General features: G+C 38.2%; 1 protein-coding gene across 2 annotated transcripts in view; it reads left to right on the top strand.

The window, feature by feature from the left end:
- Kdm5 (Lysine demethylase 5) overlaps window positions 1-26,161 on the top strand; it is a 50,468-nt gene extending 24,307 nt beyond the window's left edge. Inside the window, exons 8-31 of one of the 2 annotated variants that reach the window (XM_089739860.1) lie at window positions 367-483; window positions 1,294-1,542; window positions 1,955-2,061; window positions 2,439-2,591; window positions 3,026-3,137; window positions 4,988-5,182; window positions 5,876-6,054; window positions 6,282-6,453; window positions 8,059-8,257; window positions 8,635-8,750; window positions 9,302-9,521; window positions 9,974-10,182; window positions 10,913-11,107; window positions 11,562-11,791; window positions 12,098-12,219; window positions 13,223-13,371; window positions 14,297-14,425; window positions 15,363-15,451; window positions 16,339-16,456; window positions 17,254-17,416; window positions 18,373-18,443; window positions 19,582-19,687; window positions 20,555-20,680; window positions 22,499-26,161. In XM_089739860.1, coding sequence (XP_089595986.1) covers window positions 367-483; window positions 1,294-1,542; window positions 1,955-2,061; window positions 2,439-2,591; window positions 3,026-3,137; window positions 4,988-5,182; window positions 5,876-6,054; window positions 6,282-6,453; window positions 8,059-8,257; window positions 8,635-8,750; window positions 9,302-9,521; window positions 9,974-10,182; window positions 10,913-11,107; window positions 11,562-11,791; window positions 12,098-12,219; window positions 13,223-13,371; window positions 14,297-14,425; window positions 15,363-15,451; window positions 16,339-16,456; window positions 17,254-17,416; window positions 18,373-18,443; window positions 19,582-19,687; window positions 20,555-20,680; window positions 22,499-22,629 — 3,657 coding nt within the window. In that variant the 3' untranslated portion in view covers window positions 22,630-26,161. The remainder of the gene's footprint in view (window positions 1-366; window positions 484-1,293; window positions 1,543-1,954; window positions 2,062-2,438; window positions 2,592-3,025; window positions 3,138-4,987; window positions 5,183-5,875; window positions 6,055-6,281; window positions 6,454-8,058; window positions 8,258-8,634; window positions 8,751-9,301; window positions 9,522-9,973; window positions 10,183-10,912; window positions 11,108-11,561; window positions 11,792-12,097; window positions 12,220-13,222; window positions 13,372-14,296; window positions 14,426-15,362; window positions 15,452-16,338; window positions 16,457-17,253; window positions 17,417-18,372; window positions 18,444-19,581; window positions 19,688-20,554; window positions 20,681-22,498) is intronic. The other variant, XM_089739861.1, reaches the window with a different exon arrangement.
- The last annotated feature ends 1,334 nt before the right edge of the window (window positions 26,162-27,495 follow it).

Raw genomic sequence — 27,495 nt, forward strand, 5'->3', positions numbered from 1 at the left:
TCGTATTGCTGCTTCACGGCAGAAATAGGCAGGGTGGTAGTAACGACCCTTGCGAGCACACAATACGCTCTACCACCAATAAATGTTCTACTTATGACTCCGTACTTGAACCATTGTACAATGGTTCACCTGCGGACTAAATAAAAATAATAATAATAATGGTTGATTCGAAGTGAGCATCAGTGGAATGGAATATTTTAAATGTATTCAACTGATGATTATTTTTAATAATGTATTATTTATTTTATTTGTTTTGGTAATTTTAAGTATGTTTCAATGATGCTATGCACACATATGGATTTGTTGTTGTCTGAAATAAAATAAATCATTCATTCATTCAATATTGACCGTATAACTTTGTTGTAGGTATCGAAGCCGACCGAAGCTTTCGGCTTCGAGCAGGCCACCCGCGAGTACACGCTGCAACAGTTCGGCGAGATGGCGGATCAGTTTAAATCGGATTACTTCAACATGCCCGTACACGTGAGTTGTGCCAACGTACTACGTTATAGTGACGTTAAAACGATGCCTCCAATGAACACTACTCTAACTCAAAATTTTGAAATTTTCGTTTTTCACCCAAGTCGCTTCACTATGTTAAAAGTATTACAATTAATCATTATTGATGGGGCTCGAAGCAAGAGTAAATCAACTAGTTACACAAAAAAACCATAAATATATCTGCAATAATAAAGATTTTATCAACTTTTTCAACGCTCCTCCTGTAAATCTACGAATTTGGTGTTAGTGTTCATTGGAGGCATCGAAAAGACGTCGACGTGCTTCTGAAGTTTCTGTAAAACGGATTTGAGTATCCAGCTTAAATTGCCATGTTGCTCAATCTTTTTTTCTTTTAATAAGTTGGCAACATTACACAATGTATTGGTTTGCAAAGCTCGTGCTTCTGAAATTTCTTTAAAACGGATTTGAGTATCCAGCTTAAATTGCCATGTTGCTCAATCTTTTTTTCTTTTAATAAGTTGGCAACATTACACAATGTATTGGTTTGCAAAGCTCGTGCTTCTGAAATTTCTTTAAAACGGATTTGAGTATCCAGCTTAAATTGCCATGTTGCTCAATATTTTTTTCTTTTAATAAGTTGGCAACATTACACAATGTATTGGTTTGCAAAGCTCGTGCTTCTGAAGTTTCTTTAAAACGGATTTGAATATCCAGGTTAAATTGCCATGTTGCTCAATTGTTGTTTGCGAAGCTGCTGCTAAGTATGGTGGCGGCTTAGCAAGGGCTATTTAATTTAAATTTACGTTTATAATAAATACCTCGCGTTTCTAGATGGTTCCAACGTCGACCGTGGAAAAGGAATTTTGGCGCATCGTATCGTCGATAGACGAAGATGTCACGGTCGAGTACGGAGCGGATCTCCACTCAATGGACCACGGCTCGGGGTTCCCGACCAAGTCCAGCGCCCACCTGTACCCGGGGGAGCAGCAGTACGCAGACTCCAGCTGGAACTTGAACAATCTACCGGTTCTAGAGGGTTCTGTGCTGGGACATATCAACGCTGATATATCAGGAATGAAGGTCAGTTTGTTACGAAGGTTTGGTCATTTTTATTTAACAATTAAAAATGTTTACTTTGTTTGCATATGACATTTGTAAATATTCATTTGACATTTGACAGTAATCAAATAATAATCGAATGCTTTTATAAAAAAAACCTTGTTAATATAAATAATAACAGTACATAAATATTTCTTCCATAACCACGAAAACTCTAAAGCATTCTAAACCTCGGAAATAATATACCGCAAAAGTACTTTTAATTGTGTCGACGACTCGCGAAAATCCAAGAAAATATTTCTATTTATATATTTAAGAAAATATTAATCCTCATACTCTGGTTCCAAATAAAGGTACCATATTATACAAATATCTTAGGAAAACAAAGTGCTTTTGGTGTACTTTATTGTTTATATGGTTTTCTTTAATGTAGATACCTTGGTTGTACGTGGGCATGTGCTTCGCAACGTTCTGTTGGCACAACGAGGACCACTGGAGCTACTCCATCAATTATTTACATTGGGGAGAACCTAAGACATGGTAAGTCTGAAGTACTGTTTATGGAGTTTCATTTAGACCTGTATCGGCTGAGTCCTTGTTGCTAATGTTCGCCAGTGAGGGCGACCACCCTCCACTAGCTGGGTACTTAGTTACCTTAGAAGGAAAAAATATGTAGTTTGAATAGTTCATTTTGATTTAAAAAAATAATTAATTAATTAATTAGAGTCGGATATTCATATGAATTCGGTTGAGCTATTGTTCCACTATTAAAAGTATAAATGTAATCTTTAACCTTCATGGCTCGGGGAATAATATTTATGTCACAGTAGAAAGTAGTTCACCAGCAGAACGGACAGTCGACGATCTATTTTTATAACTGATGTAAATTGTAATAGTGAATGATACGATTCCTCCAGGTACGGAGTGCCAAGTTCAAAGGCCGAGCAATTCGAAGCCGCAATGAAGGCCGAAGCTCCAGAGCTGTTTCAGCTGCAACCGGATCTACTGCACCAGCTGGTCACGATCATGAACCCTAATGTGCTGATGAAAGCTGGTGTTCCCGTTTACAGGTATGTAGTTGTTACAAACTAGTTGTGTTCTTTCGAACATATCGTCTTCTCGCATTAAAACTGTATAATGTCAAAACTTACTAATTTTACAGGAGAGTGTTTTAAGAGTTTAACATGTTATATTTTTAATATTAATCATCTTTGCAACAATTTTTTTTTTTTTTTTCCAGTTACATTATTGTCGTTGAAAGTAAGATAAAATTATGTTTTAATATTGTTAATAGTAGTCAAAACATAGGTAAACTAAAAAAAAAAACTAAAACTAAACTACACTCTCTTGACAGTATTTATGAGAAAAATACTGACGATATCAAATGATTCCGCATATTAACTCAATTTCAAATATTTTTGGAAATTGTACACTTTTAATGCGAAAAGACGATATCAGTTCATAACTATGGCCTATTGTTTATGTGATATCTATTACTTCCTAGAATGGATCAGCACGCTGGAGAATTCGTGATTACGTTTCCTCGCGCTTATCATGCCGGCTTCAACCAAGGCTACAATTTTGCCGAAGCGGTCAACTTTACTCCCGCTGATTGGGTAAGTTTGAATTGTTGCTCTTTGTGTTTTAACTCAGATATAATAATCTAGTTTAAGTCGAGTTTGATTGAAAGAACTCTACCATGAAAATATTTATGTACAAAACAAGCAATGCAATTATTAAAGTTGTCATGTTTGTATTCAGATCTGCGTAATTGGGTTAACAAGTATTCGTATTGTTATGCGCTGGGGTTCGGGATAAACAAAGTTTCACCCAAGTACAACTAAAAATTGTATTCAACTCTTAGAACACTTAAAACACTCAACAATCACTTTAAAACACTGAACAAACACTTTAAAACTCTCAATTCAATTCACTTCCGCTTCGCTTCAGGTAATCCGTTTTCTATTTCGCTTCAAGTAGTTCCGATTACTGACTGACTGCGTGCCATCTCTAGAACGCTTTTATAGCCGATATAGTAACCGGCAAACATCTTGAGCAAATGACCTTGACTGCGCAGAACCGATTTTAGATCACTTTGGTGGTGAGGGTGAGGCGCGACGGCAGGGGAAATCGTATCGAGCGCGTTATTGGTAGATCAGTCGAACCTTGCGTCCCGCACCGCGCCCTCACTCCGCTTGCTCCCAAAAGTACGCTTGCGTACAGCGGAAAGTTATTATATTATTAAAGTCTATCGTTATTAATCGTTAAGTTATTTGTTATAATTACTTGTGGACTTTTTTGCCATTGCTATTTGTTGAGTGTTTGTTGATTTTTTATAAAACATACACTATGCCGCGACAAACCGGTGTAGTATTCAAAAGAAAGGGTAGAAAAATGGTGTACGACGTATATTGCTTCATTATAAAACAGGGGAAGAATGATATGGAAAAATTAAAACAGACTTCGGAAGTAACAAAACCATCAGTGAGGACTGTTAGGTGCATTATTAAGGAAGCTAAAGGCTCTGGCTTGCTCGCCGTGTTTCGGACTCCGGGTAAGAAAAGATCAGGGAAGAAGAAAGTTACCGGAATGGATAGTTTCGTTCAATCTGTAATAAAAATATGTAATCATAATAACTACATAACAAGCAGCGAAACTCCGTACCGTAGAAAGGCTTCGAAAATTTTAAAGAAGATATAAATTTTAATGGCTCGGAATGAAGCTTACGACGTATTATGAAAGAGCTTTAGATGGAAAAAAGAACAGAAAATAATGGGAAGCTGGTAATTGAAAAAAGTAACATTCGATTACTACGAATCGAATATCTTCAAAAAATAATTAATTATAGACAAAAAAGAAGACCGAATCGACCGAGTTGTAAACTACACCGATGAGCCCTATGTCGACTAATCACGATGATAGCGACTCGGGTGATGAAAACAGTGATGATGATGATGGTCAAGATTATGATAACGAAAAAAAAAATACAAATACCAGCTTCGCTTCAACTGAACCAAGACCTGGCAACAGCTCTAGTTTTGACTTAATAGAAGGAATATCTATTTTACCGCAAGATTAAATTATTACAATTATTAACCTACATTTTTTGTTGATGTTCTAATAAATATATAAAAAAATACATATGTTGATTTTAATAATTTAATTGCATTATGACGCAGAGTAAATAATGTTTTTGCACGTGAGTGTACCATGCGCAAACTTACCCCCACTACGTCAACAAATGCTCAAGAAGTTTGCCGGCTATTATACCTCATCCCTAGAATTATCGAGAATATTTCACACATCTCTAGTAGTATTTTGCGTTATCTGACGATAGATGACGTTGTACTTCTCTAACGTTTTAGGTCCTTCGATATTCGTTCGACTATTCGGCGATAGATGGCGTTACTCTTACCGGCGCAACAATATATAATTTTAACTCACAATGAACTAATGCAATTGGCAGTTGAAAGTGGGCCGCGAATGCATCGCGCACTACTCCACGTTGCGGCGCTACTGCGTGTTCTCCCACGACGAGCTGGTCTGCAAGATGGCGCTGGAGGCCGACTCGCTCAGCCTCAGCGTCGCGCTGGCCGCCTACCGGGACATGCGCACCATGCTACACGACGAAAGGAAACTCCGGAAGGGACTGCTGGATTGGGTCAGTCTCGCACTCGGCAACGACATGTAGTATTAGTGCTACAGTACTTCAATCGTGGATGTTAAATAGGGTTGACCCGAAAACTAAAAATTTAAAATCATTTTAGTAATTAATATCAGTTTTCATTCTTCGTAATAGAAGAAGTAGAAGTAGGACGATCTGCTATAATATTGAATTCATTTGTTCCTCGATTCGTGCAATAGTAATTTGACAGCAAAAGTGATGTAAAATTATCGATATTTAGGATTGTCGATATTTGTTTTGTCCGTTTACCGGTTACCTTTTAAGCGAATTAATTAATTCGCTTAGTAAATTCAAAATATTTTATAGTTTTAAGTGTGCTTAGTGCGAGTTTTTTAACGATCTCGATAGTGTAAAAGTTAGCTCATATTTGTATGGAATAGGATCGTTTGCCTACGTGTGCCGCTAGGGGCGCTATTCCAACTGCATACAAAATTGGTTATCTTTTACGCTATCGAAAACGTTAAAAAACTCGCACTAAGCATACAGAGCATTTAAGGTCAATGTACATTACAAATCGACGTTATAATTTTTGCGTCATACTTTACGTACGATAATGGTGGTTTTTCTTAGAACTGCATAACCTAAGCCCACTGAGTTTCTCGCCGGATCTTCTCAGTGAGTCGCGTTTCGCGAAAAAAAAAGCATAACCTAACCTTTGTTCGTTTGTAGGGTGTAACGGAAGCGGAACGCGAGGCCTTCGAGCTGCTACCAGACGATGAGCGGCAATGTCACATGTGCAAGACGACGTGCTTTCTGTCGTGCGTGACGTGTCGCTGCACGCCCGCCGTCGCCTGCCTGCGACACTACGTCGAGCTGTGCAGCTGCAGCCCGCAGGCGCACAGGCTCAGGTACGTGCTCACTAGCGCTCACTTGTGCTCACGATAGTGGTATCTTGACCAGCGTGCTGGCACCGCAAGTATCAAGTAGCGGACACTATAGAGCAGCATACAGTTCCTTAGCGGTGATGACGGGATTGCCTCTGTGGGGCTCCAGTGAAATAGTGCTTTAAATATATTCTATAACGGACATATCGTCAACACGAGCTGTTAATTATCTAGCAATTGTACATTTTTAGATACCGTTACACCTTAGATGAGTTGCCAGCGATGCTGGAGAAACTAAAGAAGAAATCAGAACAGTTCAGGGAGTGGGCTGAAGCTGTGCAGAATGCTCTAGATCCAGATACGCCTAAGACTTGTGATTTAGACGGATTGAGGGCGCACTTGAAGAAAGCTCACGAACTTAAGGTATATTATGTTTTTTCAATAAGAAATAAGATTGGACTTCCAGGTAAATTAATGTATTGCATAGTTTAGCGAACAGAGAATTCAGGTTTCTAAATCAAATTAACTGTGTAATGTATCGCATTTAAATGTATTGTGATAGTAAGTGTAAATTAACAATAGTGTAATTTAGTTATTTACAAAAAGTCAGTAGATATCTAAAGAAAAGTCCTCACTATTTGTTTTAAAAAATACTACTTTCATAACTGGTTTTAAAACGTTTATATAACTAGTCAGGTCATAAGTATTGTCACACAGTAAAAACTTTTCTTTTAGAATGCTGGCCACAAAAAAGTTTATTGAATTCGAATTTCGAATTGTTCATGAAAATAAAAATGTATACTTTTAGAATTTTACTCATTTTTAAATATGGAGTGGACGCTTAAAGAAGACCGTGTTGCAGTTATTGCGTTGCATCGTTGCGGTTACGCGCCAATTCAAATTTTTAACATACTGAAAATTTTGAATACAACCAAAAGATTCGTTTATCGTACCATCAAACGATACAATGAAGACTCTAGTGTAGATGACAGGTCAAGAAGTGGTCGCCCTCGCTCTGTTAGGATTCCAGCAGTGATAAAAGCTGTGAAGGCGCGAATTCAAAGAAATCCCAAACGTAAGCAGAAACTGTTGGCCCTTCAGATGGGGTTAAGCAGAACCACGGTGAAAAGGGTGTTAAATGAAGACTTAGGGCTTCGGGCATATCGAAGAAAAACAGGACATCGTTTGAATGCTCGTCTAATGGACCTGAGACTGAAGAGATGCCGCGCTTTGTTGAAGCGGTACGCGGGAAAAAAATATCAGGAAATTCTTTTTTCGGATGAAAAATTTTTTACCGTAGAAGAGAGCTACAACAAACAAAATGATAAGGTGTACGCACACAGTAGTGAAGAAGCGAGCAACCGTATTCCGCGTGTCCAACGAGGTCATTTTCCATCCTCGCTCATGGTATGGTTGGGAGATTCTTATTGGGGCTTAACAGAGGTACATTTTTGTGAGAAAGGTGTAAAAACGAATGCAGTTGTGTATCTAAATACAGTCCTGACGAACCTTGTGGAATCTGTTTCTCATACCGTGTTCAATAACAGGCACTGGGTATTCCAACAAGATTCGGCGCCAGCTCATAGAGCGAAGAGCACACAAGACTGGCTGGCGGCGCGTGAAATCGACTTCATCCGGCACGAAGACTGGCCCTCCTCCAGTCCAGATTTGAATCCGTTAGATTACAAGATATGGCAACACTGGGAGGAAAAGGCGTGCTCAAAGCCTCATCCCAATTTGGAGTCACTCAAGACATCCTTGATTAAGGCAGCCGCCGATATTGACATGGACCTCGTTCGTGCTGCGATAGACGACTGGCCGCGCAGATTGAAGGCCTGTATTCAAAATCACGGAGGTCATTTTCAATAAACTTTAGTGTCATAAGAATCTTATGTTTTGTTAAGTTCATTTTGGTATATGAATGGTTACATAATGAATAAACTTGTTTCAATTATTTTACATTAAACATGTGACAGAATTTATGACCTGACTAGGTATTTTCTATTAATCGTAAAATTGTCCCCACAGATTCACAAGACCGAACTAGTTCGTGCTTTAGAAACAGCTATCGAAGACGCCGAAAAGTGTGCTTCGGTAATACAGCAACTGGACTTGAACAAGATGCGAACTCGAACCCGACACCACGACCCCAAATACAGGCTGACCATACACGAGCTCACTTTGTTCGCGGCAGAAATTGACGGCCTCGCTTGTGTTTTGCCCGAAGGTGCGTTAATTGTTTTAGTTACAGTAAAGCACCATTCCGGAAGATATTGTGTCTTACTGGTGGTAGGACTTCTTTTGAGTCCGCGCGGGTAGGTACTACCACCCTACCTATTTCTGCCGTGAAGCAGTAATGCGTTTCGGTTTGAAGGGCGGGGTAGCCGCTGTAACTATACTTGAGACCTTAGAACTTATATCTCAAGGTGGGTGGCGCATTTACGTCGTAGATGTCTATGGGCTCCAGTAACCACCTCACACCAGGTGGGCTGTGCGCTCGTCCACCCATATGAATAATAAAAAAAAAAACATACAATAAGGAACAAAACTCGAATGTATCACATATTAAAAATATCAAAAATTAAAATTGCATTTTCCTCACAGGCTCGGCTGTCAAAGAAGTCTTACGTCAAACATCAGAGTTTGAGTCGAAAGCATCGGAATTGATCAATAAAGACCTGGACAAGATTGAACCTGGCTACGTTAGGGAATTAGAAGAGGTAAGATCTAACATTGATAGTGTAATATGAATCGAAATATATATAATACTAGCTGTACCCGTCCGCTTCGCTAAGGCATTTAAAATTAACATTATTATTTCTCACCCCCACAAAGATTCTGATCATTAACGCCCCCGCATCTGGTGTAGGGATTCTAACACTCATATAAATATTAGCCTATCCATTAAGTAGGCAGCGGCTTGGCTCTGCCCCTGGCATTGCTGACGTCCATGAGCGACGGTGACCACTTACCATCAGGTGGGCCGTATGCTCGTCTGCCTACAAAGGCAATAAAAAAAAAAAAGTACATGTATTTTCTTCAAGTCAATCGGATGCATAGTTCAGTAGTTATAACGGAACATCCGTAAAAACCACTGTAGATTTATATATTAGTATAGATATTGTTACATATTTATCTGAAAAAATATGGATCAACACAAATTTAAATTTAATACAATTTTTGTGTTGCTCTGTTTGTTGTCTGTTTCAAGGAAAATCATATACAGGGTGTTTCGTTTTTTTTTTAATTTAAATAAATGTATTATTTACAGGTTGTAGATCTAGGATCCCGGCTCTGTATAGTGCTACCGCAGCTGGCACCCCTGCAGGCACGGCTCCAACAAGTCAAGTTCGTCGATGAAGTGCAGCAATACAGGGACGAGTGCTCCACCCTCACTCCGGAGGTCATCGACCGGCTGTTGCAGGATGCCGAAAAACTTGTTCCCCATCGCAGGGTTGAACTGGAGAGGGCTGGACTATACAAGTTGAAAGGTTAGTGTGAGACCAACGAGAGGATGTTCAATTAGTCGAGATGGGTACATGAGGCGTTTAGCAGTTATCAAAGCTCAAAAAGGCCTATACGGAAATGCCGCTAATCTATAACGCTTATTATTGGGGTCACGCCTAAAATATGGGCTGTCTCTGTTAGTTAATAAAAAGGGTAAAGAAAAGTAGTAAAACAAAAAAAATCTTGGAAATAAATTAAGGCTTAGATTTCAATTTTTCTTCTAAAGTCACATATAACGGTCGAAGTTATTATCCGATATATAACAATAACGGATTATGTTAATGAAATATACTTTATATTGGTGTATGCTAATACAATAAATATGTATTAGGCTACTTTAAATTTCATTCACATAATTTATACTATTTAAATGCCAGTGACTCAACAGCCCTAGCTTGGATTTAATTGCATCAAATATGAAATAATTTGTGAACAGCCCTAGTAGAAGAATGGGAGGAACGCGCCCGAGCAGTCCTCATAGATACAACAAAGTCGAAAGATTCGTCTGAAGCGGACGAGCCGCAGTACACGACCCTGGCCGAGCTGAGTCTGCTGCTCGCCGACGGCGACGAGATCGAGGCGGCTCTGCCCTCGTACCACGCGCTGCAGACCGCTGTGGCTCACGCAAAGGACTGGCTGGCCAAGGTAACTACTTTTTTTTTTCTCCCTACTTATGCTGATAGCCATGAGAGGCTATTTCAGCTTCACCCTAACGTGTGTAGGTGAGCTCACGGGGCTCAAACCGGAGTGTTGCTAACACTGACCCTAGCAAGAGCAGTGCTTCGCAGATTCTACCACCGGATCGGAAACGCAACCCACTGAGAAGATCCGGCGAGTAACTCAGTGGGTTAAGGTAACTCCACCGAATAACGTTCAACAGGGAATAGTTAATGACAGGATGTGCTGTGATTCACTCGATCTTCAAACTCATTTGGCATTAACTATGTTTCAAGAAGATAAAGTGCGGAACTTTTTTTATTTAGTGTTTATTCAGGTTTAGATCTATAATAACGGTGGCTTATTAACTGTTTAATATCTGTGAAAGTGCATAAATGTGGGAAAATGAAAGAGTCACTGGACGTAACTTCTCGGGATCCTCCAAAAAGTCCACTGCAAAAAATTCTCAAAAATGGCCACCATTTTACTGAGATTATATTTCATCCCATATCATCTTCATTTCATTTAATATCATTTTTTTATAATAATTTGAATATAAATTAAAATAAGACATGACTTAAAGGTCTTAGTTACCAGGTCATAAAATCCCTTTATATATAAAGTACGGCTAGGTTTGATTAGTGATAATTAGGCTTAAATTTAAATTAAGCATTGTAATTACGCAGATAGTTGATTGCATTTAATTGATTGTTTTTAGGTAGAAGAGATGCAATCCAAAGATCTGTACCCGTACATGCACAGCGTGGAGTCTGTTGTACGCCGCGGGCAACAGATCCCTCTGGCGCTATACGAGAAAGATCAGTTGGCGGCCGCGCTACAGTCTGCGAAGGAATGGAAACGTGGTGCGGCCGAAATGTTTCTAAAAAAGGTGTGTGGCAAGGTCGACCTAACGGTAATTATATCCAATAATATGTTTTATGTTTGTATTCAGTAAAATATGAAACACAAAATTTTAATTGTAATGAGTAATATAAAGTATATTATAATGGCGAATTTTTTTAATTTTTTTTTAATGCTTAGATGGGTTCGGAGCTCACAGCCCACCTGCTGTTAAGTGGTTACTGGAGCCCATAGACATCTACAACGTAAATGCGCCACCCATATTGAGATATAAGTTCTAAGATCTCAATATAGTTACAACGGCTACCCCGCCCTTCAAACCGAAACGCATTACTGCTTCACGGCAGAAATAGGCGGGGTGGTGGTACCTACGAGTGCGGACTCCCAAGAGGTCCTACCGCCAGTAAGAAGTCCTGCCACCAGTTAAGTTAAGTTTATAAATTCGATCAGATTGAAAATTCCTCGTATATTTTGTATTAAAAATGAAATATTTTCTTTTGACCCAGAATTGGCCATATTCGTTACTGGAAGCCCTGTCGCCAAGGACTGAAGGAGCCGAAAGCTTATCAACAGCGCGGCGCCGGGCGCGAGCCGCCGTCGGAACCGAACCGCCTCCCTCGACGTTAGAGGCCGGCCTATTCCTGAGGAACTTCAGCGAAGACTCCACCCCCACAGAAATCGTAGCGGCGTTCAAACAAGCGGAGATTACTGAACTCAATTCAATAAAAACTTTAAGGTATGTCCGGAAAATAGTTTTAAATTAATAATTATTTACATTATGTAATTTCTACTAAGCACAATGTTCACGAACCTAAATAAGGACGAGCCTGTGCTGTAGGCGGATTAATCATCCGTAGGTACTGACCCTGATAGAGATCAATCATAAATAAATATATTTGTAAATTGAGAGCTTGCATATCTGTATCTCATATGCGAATTTAATGTCAATCCCAAATTTATTGACTAACTGGCGAGGACTAGTTTTTATTTATTAAATATTGGCAGTGTTTAATTTAATAAATAAAATGTATTCTTTGAACAGAGCCCGTAACATGAGGAAGGAAGTCCGGGCCCCACCCGCGGCAGGCGTCACGTTTTGCGTCTGCCAGAAACGGCAATATGGTGTCATGACCCAGTGTGAGCTGTGCAAGGATTGGTTCCATGGTGAGAAGTATTTTTAATTTGCCAATACTATTATTGGATAATATATTTTTCTGTAATTTTTGTTGCATACATAAACTACCTCGTATGATGCTCTTTCTGTTCCCCCGAATAGCATTGGTTTAGAATTTGTTTGACGCACGTGAACAATGACGTCATTCTTCAATACAGTTTTCCTTAATTTATAAACAGTTCATTTTTTTTCATTTAGTTTCTGTATTATTAATATAATAAAAATAACCAGTATAGACGTCTAATGGTCGAAATTTGACCATAATCACGGACATTTAATTTTGCGTATTGATATTTTGAAAAAAGTCTTCGCTATTTATAATTTCCGTAACGAAATTATTGATAACACTTGTAATTAGCTACCAAACCAAAAGAAACTTGAAAGACAGAGTAAATTGTTTTGTAACTTGCCTATGTATATAATATATTTTATATCTTTAAACGAGCAATTCTTGTATATATATAATCTGAATCTCGGAAACTCCCAACGATTTTTATAAAATTTAGTATACAGGGGATTTCGGGGGCGATAAATCGATCTAGCTACCATTTATTTTCAAAAAATGTTGTTTTATTCGTGTTTTCTATAATCAACTTTATGACTCTTCGCGACATCTATTGACGAATAAAAATACTATTTTTCATAATTGAGAGCAACTAACTGCTTTAAAGACACAATAACACTAAAGCTATTTCAGCAGATGGCGTTGTTAAGCCACCCGAAGCCAATGAGTGTTTGGTTTAAGGTTAGACCAAGAAAATGAATTGTTTATATGTATATTATTTGTGTCTTTTTAACTCACATGTTCACTTAAAAATGCCTAAAGTATCTTGGAATATTTCATCATTTTATCAATATTGTGTAATTCGTATTTAAATATAATTTCTAAAAAACACAATTTATCAAAAAAAAAGTCTAGTATGTAATTATATAATTAACGTATTGATTTGACATCTAATATTGATACTCACTGAATGATGTTTGTTTGCATAGCTTCGTGCATATCGTCAATGAAGGACGAGCGGGAGGAGTCGCCGGACCGCGGGGAGGGCGCTCCGTTTTCGGGAGCCGAAAGTAAATTCCTGTGCCCGGACTGTATGAGGACCAAACGGCCCAGGCTGGACCGGATCTTGGGGCTACTGGTATGGTTCACGAGTCTAACTTAGATTCTATACATTTTTGCTCTCTAGATGATGTGTGACGAAACACAAATAAAGAATGTATGAAATTACTGACTGACACTGGTTTGTGAACCGCGTTAACAGTGGTTTGTGATCAAAAAATGGGGTATCTTTTTTTTTTCTTCATTTTATCCTACTAGGTGGGGTCGCCACAGGTAACTTTTCTCTTCCATTCTCTTCTATCAGCCATCAACTCAACACTCACTCCTCTCTCTCTCTCTCTCATATCGTGATTCACACACTCCATTCATGTCTTCTTCGGCCTTCCCCTTCCCCTCAGAAATAGAAAATATGTGGTATATAATATAATAAAGTACATATTGCTACCCTGCCTTATGCCTATTTCTGCCTCAAAGCGCTTATGCGTTCCGGCTTAAAGGTTGAAACGAAAAATACTACTCAGACCTAGATCTCCAAGTGCGTAAAGGTATTTTGGCATCACCACTTAACACCAGATTCACCGTTCCAGGCAACAATGTGTTCTCAATGTTTATATTAATAACTAGCTGACCCGACAGACTTTGTAGTGCCTCAATCGACAAATAAAATACCTAAACTTTTGTATAAAATATACTTAAAACAAACAAAAGGAATCCGTCCAACACATCAAAGGAAAAACAAAATTGTTATTTTTATTTAATTCCGAGCATTTTCATATTTATCTATCTTTTAAACCTTCTCTGGACTTCCACAAATAATTCAAGAGCAAAATTACCCAAATCAGTCCAGCCGTACGCGAGTTTTAGCGAGACTAACGTACAGCAATTCATTTATATATAATTATATAGATTTGTGTTGGTTGTTTTAGTGTTATAATGTTAGGGATGTCGCCGCCGGTCTGGCGCTGGTTGCCGTGGTATATGACGGTGGCGTGCTCTGTCCCCAGGTGTGGCTGCAGAAGCTGCCGGTCCGGCTGGCGGAGGGCGAGGCGCTGCAGTGCGTGACGGAGCGCGCCATGTCGTGGCAGGACAGCGCGCGGGCGCTGCTGGCCGCCCTGCCGCACCGCGCTGATATGGTACAGCCCTCGCTACCTCTAGCTGCTATGCGGAGGGTGATGGGAGAGATGTGATCCGCACTAAACGCTCTCTCCCCCCTTTGCCTTTTCATGAGTTCTGTTTCATGCGAGGCTCGGATGTTGGTTGTTGAGCGGCAGGAGGTTTTAGTCAGTTCGACTCTGACATACCCCGTCCGCCATCCCCAGTGAAGGGCGGAAGTCCGGCGATTTTCTCGTGACCAAAAAAAAACCCCTAGCTGCTATGCGGACTAACACTATCCCCTCAGTGACCGGCTGCCCTACGCATAATTAGTAGGGTGCTCGTGAAACATATTGACAACCAGTGTACACATCTGTCTCAAAACAGTCCGATTATTACTGGTGGTAGGACTTCTTGTGACTCCGCACGAGTAGGTACCACCACCCCGCCTATTTCTGCCGTAAAGCAGTAATGCTTTTCAATGGTAGGGCAGCCGTTGTAACTATACTGAGATCTTAGAACTTATATCTCAAGCTGAGTGGCGCATTTACGTTGTAGATGTCTATGGGCTCCAGTAAACACTGGCATTGCTGAAGTCCATGGGCGACGGTAACCACTCACCATCAGGTGGGCCGTATGCTCCTCTGCCTACAAAGGCAATAAAAAAAAAAATACCAGGTGGGCTGTGAGCTCGTCCACCCATCTAAGCAATAAAAAATAAAAACTAGAATTAAATGAACACTCATATCTCGACATTGGCGACAGCATTCATTACGTTTGGATATTTTTGGACTCTCGCAACAATTTAACCCCAAGTGAGTTACTGCTGTACCCAACTAGAGCAAAGTAAACTGACGAATGTCCACAGTGGCGATATTGTTGTTTAATTAAATGGCAATAAAACGCCTTTACTGTAATCATAAAAACAATGATAGAGACCGAAAAAAATTAATTCATGACATATGATTTAACTCACAGACGAACAGAGAAAAGGCAGATAAACTGAATGCTGAGTTAAAGAAGGCAACAGGAAGAGCTCATGATCTCCATAATGCGCATAATCCAAGGTAGTTAAAATATTTATTGTATTCAATAATGTTTATGGATATTTAGAATAGTTACAAAGTATACCATAAAACACTAATAAAATAATCCACCATGTGAACTTTGAGCGTTCATGAACTTTTCACTCCGTACAAATTAAGGCAATGAGACCAAAAATCTTAAATGTTCGAGATGTGTATCAAATATTTTCTTAGACTCTCAAATAGTAAGATTTTCATCATTGCAAATAGTTCTTAATAGGGTAGTTCCATGTTTTTATTCGGTTATTAATACTTTAAAACAGAAAGTAAATTATACCGGGCGTCTCAGAAATAATGGATAATCTTGAAACACTTCATAGTAGAGCTATTGGGGATTCAAATAAAAAAATAATCTCAGGTAGTACCCAAATAACGTATTTTAAAAAAAAGTTGATATTTTCCATACTGCTGTGCGTTTCTGCAATACACAACAGCTAGAAATAAATTAAATCCATAGGCTTTTTGGTGTTATAATATTCTAAATGGAACTATACTAAGGAATATGCAGGAAATCGTATGAGTAGCTAGTGTAATGTTTTATAAAAGTTAATCTAAACTTTAGTTTTAATCGTGAAATTTGGTATTTTTTCTTTATTTTTAATTTGGGTACTATCTAAGAAATATTATTTTTTATTTTGAGTCCCCATTGGCTCTACTATGAGGTGTTTCAGGATTATCCATTCTTTCTGGGACGCCCTGTATAAAAACGACGATAAATATTTAAAGTTCTCAAGTAATAAAATAAATAGGACCCTTTCGACTTATGATGTCACAGTTTATAAACGGCCCGTGAGAGAGATATAAAAATGTTTTCTCTACAACGGAGTCTCGAACGTACAGAATGAGACTAAAGTGTTCTGTGGTGTCAGGTCGTCGGCCAGCGTGGAGCACGCGTACAGCGCCACGCCGCGGTCGCCCAGCGCGAGGATGGCACCCGGCATGCTGCACAAGCTGGAGGAACTCATGCTCGAAGGCGACCTCTTGGAGGTTCGTTTTCATTCAACATTCATTCTTGTTATCAAGGCCAGAAGATCGAATATCTATTTTTTTATTGCTTAGATGGGTGGACGAGCTCACAGCCCACCTGGTTTTAAATGGTTACTGGAGCCCATAGACATCCACAACGTAAATGCGCCACCCACCTTGAAATATATGTTCTAAGGTCTCAGTATAGTTACAAAGGTTGTTCCACCTTTCAAACCGAAACCCATTACTACTTCACGGCAGAAATAGGCAGGGCGGTGGTACTTACCCGCGCGGACTTACAAGATGTCCTGCCATCAGTAATTACGCAAATTATAATTTTGCGGGTTTGATTTTTATTACACGATGTTATTCCTTTACCTTGGAAGTCAATCGTGAACATTTGTTGAGTACGTATTTCATTAGAAAAATTGGTACCCGCCTGAGATTCGAGCACCGGTGCATCACTCGATATGAATGCACCGGACGTCTTATCCTTTAGGTCACGACGACTTCTAGACGACTATTGACTTCTATCATCTACTGCTGGTAGGGCGTTTTGTGAGCCCATATGGGTAGGTACCGCCGTTCTATCTATTTCTGCCGTGAAACAGTAATGCGTATCAATTTGAATGGTAGGGCAGCCGTTGTACTTTAACAACGGAGACTTAGAACGCACGTCTTAAAGTGGTTAGCGAAATTTACGTTGTTGGTATCTATGAGCTGCGCTGATAACTAGACACCCATCTAAGAAATTAAAAATACATCAAGTCGATATAAGGTCAGCGGACGTTGTTGCTGAGCAAGACTTTGTCCAACAGGTGCGGCTAGAGGAGCAAGCGCAGGTGTGGTCGGCGGTGTGGTGCGCGCGCGCCGCCGACGGACGCAAGGCCACGCGCGTGCTCGACGCCGGCCGACGGAAGCGGCAGCGGCAGCAGCGCCACCACCACCAGCTCAAGAGGACCCGGACCAGGCATCACCACGGTAAACGAGCCCAGGGCTGTGTGACTAAAACTAAGGGTCGCCGCACACGGGCCACCGGTCACAACCACAAAACACCGTCACCGACATATTTCATACATTTTATATGGACTCGCCGCACACGGTTGACGCCGGTGGCCTCCACATTTTTACTGGTGGTAGGACCTCTTGTGAGTCCGCACGTTGTAACTATACTGAGACCTTAGAACTTATATCTCAAGGTGGGTGGCGCATTTACGTTGCAGATGTCTATGGGGTCAGTAACCACTTAACAAAGAAAAAAAAACTTGTTGCATATAAAATGTATGAAAATTACAGGAAATTTGCCAGTGGCGGCGTTTGTAGTTTTTTTAACTATTATTTTTATTTTTTATTGCTTATATGGGCTGGCGAGCTCACACCTGGCGTTAAGTGGTTACTGAAGCCCATAGACATCTACAACGTAAATGCGCCACCCACCTTGAGATATAAGTTATAAGGTCCCAAATATAGTTACAACGGCTACCCCACCCTTCAAACCGAAACGCATTACTGCTTCACGGCAGAAATAAGATTTATCTATATAACAACGTTCTGCGGGATAAGTATCAAATTGACTTCTTTTTTAAATATGGCAAATGGATTTTTAAGTTACCATTATTGCCAGCGTCAAGTTTAGAAAATTCTTCAATTATTGAATGTGTACCTATGTATATACTATGTTATATGAAAAATGATATGGATCGAAATGAGATGTAGTTAATTTATTTGAGACTGTAATCTATTATGATGAAATTTTAATGAAACTTGATGAGATGAAATAAAGGTTTAGTAAAATGGTGGATATTTATTTACTGAGTTACTTATTTCATTGGACTTTTTGATTTAATTTTTTTGGTACTTTATTTCATTGTTACGAAAATACAAATACTTGCGTTGATCCCATCATGGTTTCTAATATATTTTACAATTACCTACAGGACCTACAACAACGAAAACATCCATCAAACGCGGCTCGGCCACGACGACTAATTATCTCAACAGAAAGCAGGTAATTTCATTGTGCCAATATATATATATTTTTCTTGCTTAAATGGGTGAACGAGCTCACAGCCCACCTGTTAAGTGTTTACTGGAGCCCATAGACATCTACAACGTAAATACCGTCACCCACCTTGAGATATAAGTTCTAAGGTCTCAGTATAGTTACAACGGCTGCCCCACCCTTCAAACCGAAACGCCTTACTGTTTCACGGCAGAAATAGGCAGGGTGGTAGTACCTACCCGTGCAGACTCAAGAGGTTCTACCACCAGTAAAAATTTAAACATGAACTTTTAGTAATGTACCATAAAGTTTTTATTGCAAGGCTGCGTGGTGTCGGTCTAGCACGCACGAGCACAGTAGTGGATTTACACTAAGGGCAGTTGGGGCAAATTATCAGGGCGAAAAATTTTTTAGGGCGGCAAAATTTTGAAAGTCTAAAATATTTTTTTTTGTCTTCACAAGGTTGCTCAATATAATTAATCCATTATATATATCCATATATATAAAATATAATATATCCTTTATTTATAAATTATCATTTTGGCACTTTTAGTAGAAACTGGCGACCCGCCCTCGCTTCGCTTCGGAAACATTAAAACACACATGAAACCAAAAAAAATAAAAAAAAATAAAAAATAAAAAAGTAGCCTATGTTCATCAGGGACAATGTCTGCTTCTAATGGAAAAATAATTTTTCAAATCGGTCTAGTAGTTTCGGAGCCTATTCGAAACAAACAAACAAATCTTTCCTCTTTATAATATTAGTATAGATTAGTATAGATGAATAATCAAAATGATTTTTCTATTTTCTAGAATTAAAGAAATTTAATTCGTTTTTTTTATGTAATATCATTAAGAGTCACAACACCCTTAGTGCCAGTTTTAAAATTGTTAGAAAAAAAAAAGAAGTATTTATTTATGTTTTTGGAATATATAACATTAATAATAAAGTATGTGCAATAAAAGACTTATTTTAATTTTGAAAAAATAAAATATATTAACTGTAAGTTTAAGTAAAATTCCCAGTATTGGGGCAAATTTTTTTCCGGTGCCCAAAAGCGGCATTAAGTTTAAATCCGGCCCCGCATGAGCATGAGCGAGGCTTGACCGGTAAGTCGTTCGTTTCTAAATTACAAATGTCCAGGGCGTGTCGTCGGGCTCGAGTCTGATGATGAGGAAACATTACATGGCGCGGCAGGAAAGACGTAAACGCGGCCTCGCCGCTGCCCGGGGGAAGCATTCGTCGAGGGGTGAGTTCACTTTGAGACATTAAATATGTAATTTGTATTAGTTTGTCAATCGGAATCTATAGTGATATCCATCGAAGAAGTGGCTTAGGCCTTATGACCGAGAATATTATGATATGACAACAATAAGACAAGACATGGCTTCTGCCTTACGATCAAGAACAATGAGGACGTGGCTTCGGCCTTTAAAACTACCTAAATTCTCCAATTATTACCAAGAATAAGACTTGGCTGTATGGAATAAAGTCCTTTGCCTTTTCCATTAGGGATAAATTAACATCGTCATCTATAGTGCTATCGTTCAGTCGTAGAAGTGATGTTGTAGTCTAAATCTTCTTTTAAATTATTTTTGAAATCTCATGAACGTTGACGGGTTCGCCCGTTTCTCACGTTGCTCGTATACTATAATTCACTTGATATAATATGTCAAAGAAGATAAAGTTATAAGCAATACGCATTCAGTAAAATCGAAACCGTCAGAAGTATTTTATATCTCATTCTTTTGCAGTCTTAATCCCATATACGTGATGTATGTGTTTGTCGCTTTTTCTTTTTATTGAGTACCAACCGGTTATGTACCTCTTCATTATTTTCATTTATTTTAAGGGATTTCATGACCTGGTAACTACGACCTTTAGTTCAAGTCTTATTTTAATTTTAATGATTTTTTTTTCAAAACGTCACTCATGGCGTTCCCGACAAAAAGGCCCATTATTTTCATTTAAACACCTTCTGGCGGTAATTTTATTAGTGTCACAGATTATGTATATTATTAATGCAGCACTCTCAAACGAGGATTTATAGGTTGGTAACCTTTTGCAATATCAGAAATATGTAGATGGCGTTACTATTGTATTTGTTGTTGAACAGGAGATGGCGCGTCACACAGTACCGGAAGCCGGGCAATCGCGGCGAGTCGACGGAGCAGCTCATCCTCGATGTCCTCCGCTGATGATGACGAAGATTGCGCCGCTTCTAATTGTCTAAGGCCTACTGGTATATTAACACTTGATTACTTGATTATTTTTAGGCAGCAGCTTGGCTCTGCCCCTGGCATTGCTGAAGTCCATGGGCGACGGTAACCACTCACCATCAGGTGGGCCGTATGCTTGTCTGCCTACAAGGGCAATAAAAAAAAATACTCGGTCGTCTTATACGAAACTAGCTGTACCCACCCGCCCGCTTCGCTGGCCATTTAAAATTAACATTATTATTTCTCACCCCCACAAAGATTCTCATCATTAACGCCCCCGCAACTGATGTAGGGAGTAACACTCAAATAAATATTAGCCTATCCATTAAGTACATGCATTTTCTACATGGATACCAAGTTTCAAGTCAATCGGGTGCATGGTTCAGTAGTTATAACGGAACATCCGTAAAAACCACTGTAGATTTATATATTAGTATATAGATTATTGATGACTGTCGTTACAATAGAGCTGTATCGTTTTGTCAGAAGTGAAATGAATCATTAAAAAGACTTAATACAAATTTTATATAAAAATAGCAATCGACGAAAGAGTTCAGTACCATTTCTCCCCGGACACCCAATTTTCTTTATTACATCAATGAAAATGTAAACAGTCAATTTGTATTTTTAAACGGGGCTAACAGAAAAAAAGTGAATCTAAATTTTGAGGTGTTGGTGACTATGGTGAAATTTCTGATCGTTGGTTGAACATTAATGGTAATAAATTGTCCCCAATCATTGTTGAATAATTTACTTTCTCATTTTTAATTTTTTTACTGGTACTATGGTTGTACTTCAAACGGCCGTCTGGTGTAGTGGTAAGTGACATGGTCACTACACAAGGGGGTCGCGGGTTCGAATCCCGCCAAGGGAAGATATTTGTATGATAAATATAAATGTCTTTCCAGGGTTATCGGTGTATATTAAATATATGTATGTGTATAATAAAAATATTATATTTATTTCCGTTATCTGGTACTTGTAACACAAGTTCTTTACGAACTTAGCACGGGACCAGTTAACGTGGCGTGATTATTAGTAAATATTTTTATTTATATTTATTTATATATTTACTGTCGTCTAAAACAGAAGGTATAAATACTTTGCGACAGAAATAGACAAAATAATACCTGTATGGGATTACAGTATGCAGCACAATAAATAACTGAGAACAAATCACGCCCGGTCATTCAGCTTTAAATTAGGATTCATTGTGTTATGTGTACCAGAGACCGCCATATATACTTATATAGGCTTGATGAACACTTAAACAAAGAGCAATTAAAAATTTTCATCACATGAATTGTTACCCGATGTGGGAACCGAACTCGGGACCCTCGGCGCAATAGTCAGGGGCGCTAATTAGGGCAACACTGAGTCAGCACAAATGTATACATTTCCACCTGGTGTTAAGTGGTTACCGGAGCCCATAGACATCTACAATGTAAATGCCGCCACCCACCTTGAGATATGAGTTCGAAGATCTCAGTATAGTTGCATTGGCTGTCCCACCCTTCAAACCGAAATGCATCACCGCTTCACGGCAGAAATAGGCGGGGTGGTGGTACCTACCCGGGCGGACTCACAAGAGGTCCTACCACCAGTAATTACGCAAATTATAATTTTGCGCGTTTGATTTTTAACTATGTTATTCCTTCACCGTGGAAGTCAATCGTGAACATTTGTTGAGTACGTATTTCATTAGAAAAATTAGTATCCGCCTGCGGGATTCGAACACCGTTGCATTGCTACATACGAATGCACCGGACGTCTTATCCTTTAGGCCACGAGGGTCTCACCACCAGTAATTGTGTGTTAAATATTTTTATGTTGTATGACAGGTAAAGTGGACTGGGTGCAGTGTGATGGCGGGTGCGACCAGTGGTTCCACATGCACTGCGTCGGACTCAGCCGCGGCGCGCTGCGCGACGACGACGACTACGTGTGCGGCACGTGCGCAGACGCGCGCTAGCCCCGGACCGTCAAGCGAAAATAGCTCCTATAGTGTTTCGTGTAAAGTGTTAAAACGAGTGCGCGCGTTGGACTTCCAAAAGAACATCGATTCGATTGAAGCCATTCAAAATATATATATCGACGCTTGAAAGGCAAACGTGACTAAGCGACAACGTGAACTTTACAGTAGACTAAAGTTGAGATACCAGAAAAAAATTCTCTTTTAACGAAACCAGCTGTAGGGTTGAAATGATTTTAATAGACCTAGAAATATTTTTTTTTTTTTTTACGCATCGAATATGGTTATTGACTATTATTTATGTACAAAGCAGCTATTGTCGCTTAGTCACATTTGCCTTTCAAGCGTCGATATAATGTGTATGTAATTCTGTGTGAGTTACAGTGAACGTTTCTCTAATAAAATTTGTACAGTGAAGACGTGTTGTAAGTTTTACTTGTATGTAATGTAATGAGAGCGCATATGGTTGTATTGTCGAGCGAATTATGTTAACGTCTTACAGCGGCGTTCGTATTCGCTGTAAATAAAGGTACACGTGTACTTGAGATATGAGACAAATCGTTGAGACAACTTTGATTACGTGAAATTAAATACACATAAACACATATTCGCTTTATATTGAAACGCAAACAAAACTAGGATCTTTAATATACTAAATAAGGTTTGAAATAACAAAACAGATATTGCGCATGCAACCAGTATTCAAAAGTTTAAGTGGTGAAGCCTATTTCCTATATTTTCTTGGAAACATGATATTCAATCTTCATACTTCAGAATCGCTAATATATCGATAGAGGCAAATATGATGGAATGCTGAAAATTTTGTTACTGAATTTAAATTGAACTTAAAAGTTTATTATACATAGCTTACAGTGGAGGATACCCATGCGTCTAGCACGAAATGTAGTTTATACATAAGACTATATACAAAACTCTTGGTTTAAAGTTCTATATAAAATACACATGATTGTCTCAATTAAAATGAATTGGTACTGTTATGTATGTATTTGTTTATAAAAAAAACAAACATCACAAAACTTACGATCTTGAATGTAAGATTTAATTTCTATTGACTATTGAAGTAAATTAACTCGATAAGTGACGTATAAAGTTGTAATCTTAATTTTAATTAAACAATTTTAGGTTTTTAATAGCGAACAATTTCCATCCGATTTAAATATTACTTTTGCGATTTGTTTAATCACAAAAGTTTGTCAATATACGTGTTTAATAAAAATAAATGTTGATTCGATTATATCATCAGAGGCAGTTAAATTTAATTGTGACTACTATGGTATCTAACGACCAGTCCATATAAAATATCGCATGCAAGTTTTGGTCGAGCAGTGAAATTGTCACTTGTAAGAATACATCATTAACAGACAATGGTGGTCACTCTTAGTATAATCTCTAATTTGGTTTGTTCGTGAAGAGACCACAGATACAGGGTCTTAGATAATTCAGATCGTATATCTTCTTCGATAATGTACATAAATACAAGTTTTGAGAATTCACTCATTATGATGTTTGATCTTCGAAAAACAAACTGTATCGTAATAAAATATGTTTTTAAGACAAATTATAAGGTTTTTATTAAAACACTGGTTTTGTAACTTCAATCTGATTATTCGATACAGCGTAAAATTCATAGAGACTGTTTCCTAACTAATTTTTAATTTAAATTGTCGAAACCTTCGAATCTGTTTAGATCCTGTAATATAATACCTAATCGGAAACTTGTAAAATAATGAGAATTTAATAAAAAAATTTGAAGTATTAATTATTATAGATCAAATGTAATAAAGAACAATCCACTGAACTGTTTCATTAATAGAATGTTAGAGTTTTTTATCGATGTTGTCAATAATGTGTTTAGACAAATATATGTGTTAATTAAATAATAATAAAAAACAAAACTAGACAAAACTATGAAAATGTTTCTGTGTTAGTGATATATCAAATTAAATAATTACAGGTAGTTTATTTTTCATCGAATCCAGCCGTTTTCAATAAGTGAGGTTCGATTTGTGTGTTAAAAGTAAAATATTTTCCCTAAACTACGAAGTTTTTGTAGTTTGAAAATACAGTAGCTGTTTGCATTATCCCTGGTTGACTATTGAAAATTTGTGACAAACGTGAACTTGAATGAAATGTTTGACAAATTAACTATACTGATTTCAGTGTAAGAAATACGACAGTTGTTACGAATTGTTTTACAAGTCCAGGCTGTTTACTTTATAAACACGATTATTTAAGGGGTTCTTGATGGTTCTGGTTCCGCATGGTGACGGGTAGACAGAAAACTGCGGGTTAGAGGTTAAGAATTGCGGTAGGCAGCGGCTTGGCTCTGCCCTTGGCATTGCTGGAGTCCATGGCGACGGTAACCACTCACCATCAGGTGGGCCGTATGCTCGTCTGCCTACAAGGGCAATAAAAAAAAAATAGCAGACAAATCTACCCTCTTTCTGGTTATTATCACAACAACTCGATGACTATACCGACAATATACCGGTAAAAACCAGTTAAATAATAGTGTTTATATTAGGCCATATCGTGATTGAGAACGTAATGCTTAAATAAAGTCGACAGATTTTATATCGTGTGACTGTCTAGAGCGAATATCGACTTTTTATCGATACATTATCGAGATATGAATAATTCGGATCTTTACATCGATAAAACGTTTAGATATTTCGAAGACGGTAATGTTAAGTTATGCTTACATATGGGTCTCAAATATGTATGGAATCGTTATAAAGAACGTATTTACCAATTATTCGGATAGGTAATTTTAAAATTTTGATTATTGGCGATGGAAGAGGACTAGGTTGGTGAATCGATAGTGATTCGACACGATTCGGTCTAACTCTATGGTTAAAGTAATTAAAATTTTCTATTGTGTATAGTCGAAGTTTGAAATGTATCATTTGGATTTCACGATCTGGATGCGGGAGATTGTGTTTAGTAAAATCGATATTTTTGAATTGATACTAACCAAGCGTGTTTGCAGAGTTTGAAGAGTTTTGTAAATATTTTTTTAAAAGTCAGCGAAAGTTTTTAATGTAATGAAAAAAGTTTTTTTTTCTTGTGCAAAAAACTGATAGTTTAAGTAGATCGATACGTGTGCCTGTGAGTTTGTGCGTCTGTTTGTCTTTCGATTCGGCTCGGTAATGACTGCTTAATAGCTTTTTTTCCTAGGTTCAATCAAGTATAAATTATCTTATAAGATGAGAAATCTATTCGTATAGTTTTTGTACCGTGTTTTATTAATGTGTACTATTTTAGATCTAATTTTGTTTTATAAAATTTGCTATAGAAATTTATTGTTTATCGATTAGTAAATCGATTAGTAAATCGATTTGTAAATTATTCGAATGTAATATTAATCGCACCGAGCCGGGTCGAATCGATACCGGAAGCAGGCTTCGCAATCCTAATACTTTTCTTATTATTATTTTTGCAGTTGTATTAAAGATGGCTATGTATACAAATGTTTAATTCGTCAACCATACAAATAAATGCACACAAACCATACTGCAGTTTCATTTGTATTATTATGGACCATTGTCCTGTTCTTTATTTTTCGGTATGGCAATCTGCATCTTGTGATGCCATTGTTGCCAGTGAGGTGAAACTATATCCCAGTAAAATGATGGGATATTTTAATAGCTTAGACGGGTAAACGAGCTCACGATCCATCTGGTGTTAAGAGGTTACCGGACTCCATACACGCCTGTATGTGTTATGTCATAGGTTACTCTAAGACCATTCGTAAGCCAAAGGACAATGCCCAAAAGTGGGCCAACTTTATGTCAAAACTATTTGTACTTGAAAAACTATGCCTTTTTTTTACGTTGTTTAGTTTATGTATCAACATTTCTATAAACCTGGCATTGTTTTACAAAAAAATAAATTACTTATTTGATAACATCCCAAAACTGAGTGCCATAGTTTTTAAATTCGCCAATAGGCAAAGGGCCATAAAGCCCATAAAGCCTTATAGTAAACCTTTAAGCTGCCAAACGAAAGAGTTGTCTGTGACTTAAACAACAAATAAAAAAAAAATAGCTAATGGTTATAATTCACAGACTTTTTAGTTTATTTTTGTTGAATTCAATATTTATATATTGTAATAATAATGATTACTTAAAACCATGAATTATTTAATATTTTTACATATTAATGATTCCATTAGTAAAAATCTCAATGGCCTACCATTACTCTATTCTTATTTTATGATTAGAGAGTTTTGGCAGCAACCCCAGTGAAGCGTCACTTGAAGTTTTATTTTAATGTTTTTTTAAGAGTTTATTGTGATGTATAATATATAAATTGGGTGTTGTTTTGTGTATTAAACGTCAATAATCGTTGTTCACTATTATTGACACCTCGAGTTCCGATTGCATCACCTTATAGTCCGGACGTGTTTTTGCGAGAAACTGTCGCTGCCGTCGCGATCTTGTGTCTTGAGTTTCGCTGCATTGTCGTTGTCGCATCGATCGCGGCATTGTTGCGAATTCTTGACGCACTATCGCTGGCGTCGCGACCTTGTGTCGTAAAAGCAACTCGAACTTGTCGATTGTGCATTCGTAACGACTTCACATTATCATCCACTCATATCATTTATTAAATTTATTTATTTATTCGGCGAGTAAAACAGTCTCTTTCGAGACTAACCCCCCGCTGAGATCACCGCTTGTTGTGGCATTCTCACAACCCAGTGGGGCCCCACCTTCCCAAACTTCCACCCCAATCCTAGCCGACTGCCGTTTTCACGGCAAAGGCACTCCCCCCCTTGTAGCTGGCACAGCGCAGGGGGTGAACTCCTACTCAGGGGACTCGCCTTTCGGCGAGTGTGCCTTAAGT

Source organism: Bombyx mandarina, chromosome A1, assembly GCF_030267445.1.
Source record: "Bombyx mandarina strain Sakado chromosome A1, ASM3026744v2".
Taxonomy (NCBI): domain Eukaryota; kingdom Metazoa; phylum Arthropoda; class Insecta; order Lepidoptera; family Bombycidae; genus Bombyx; species Bombyx mandarina.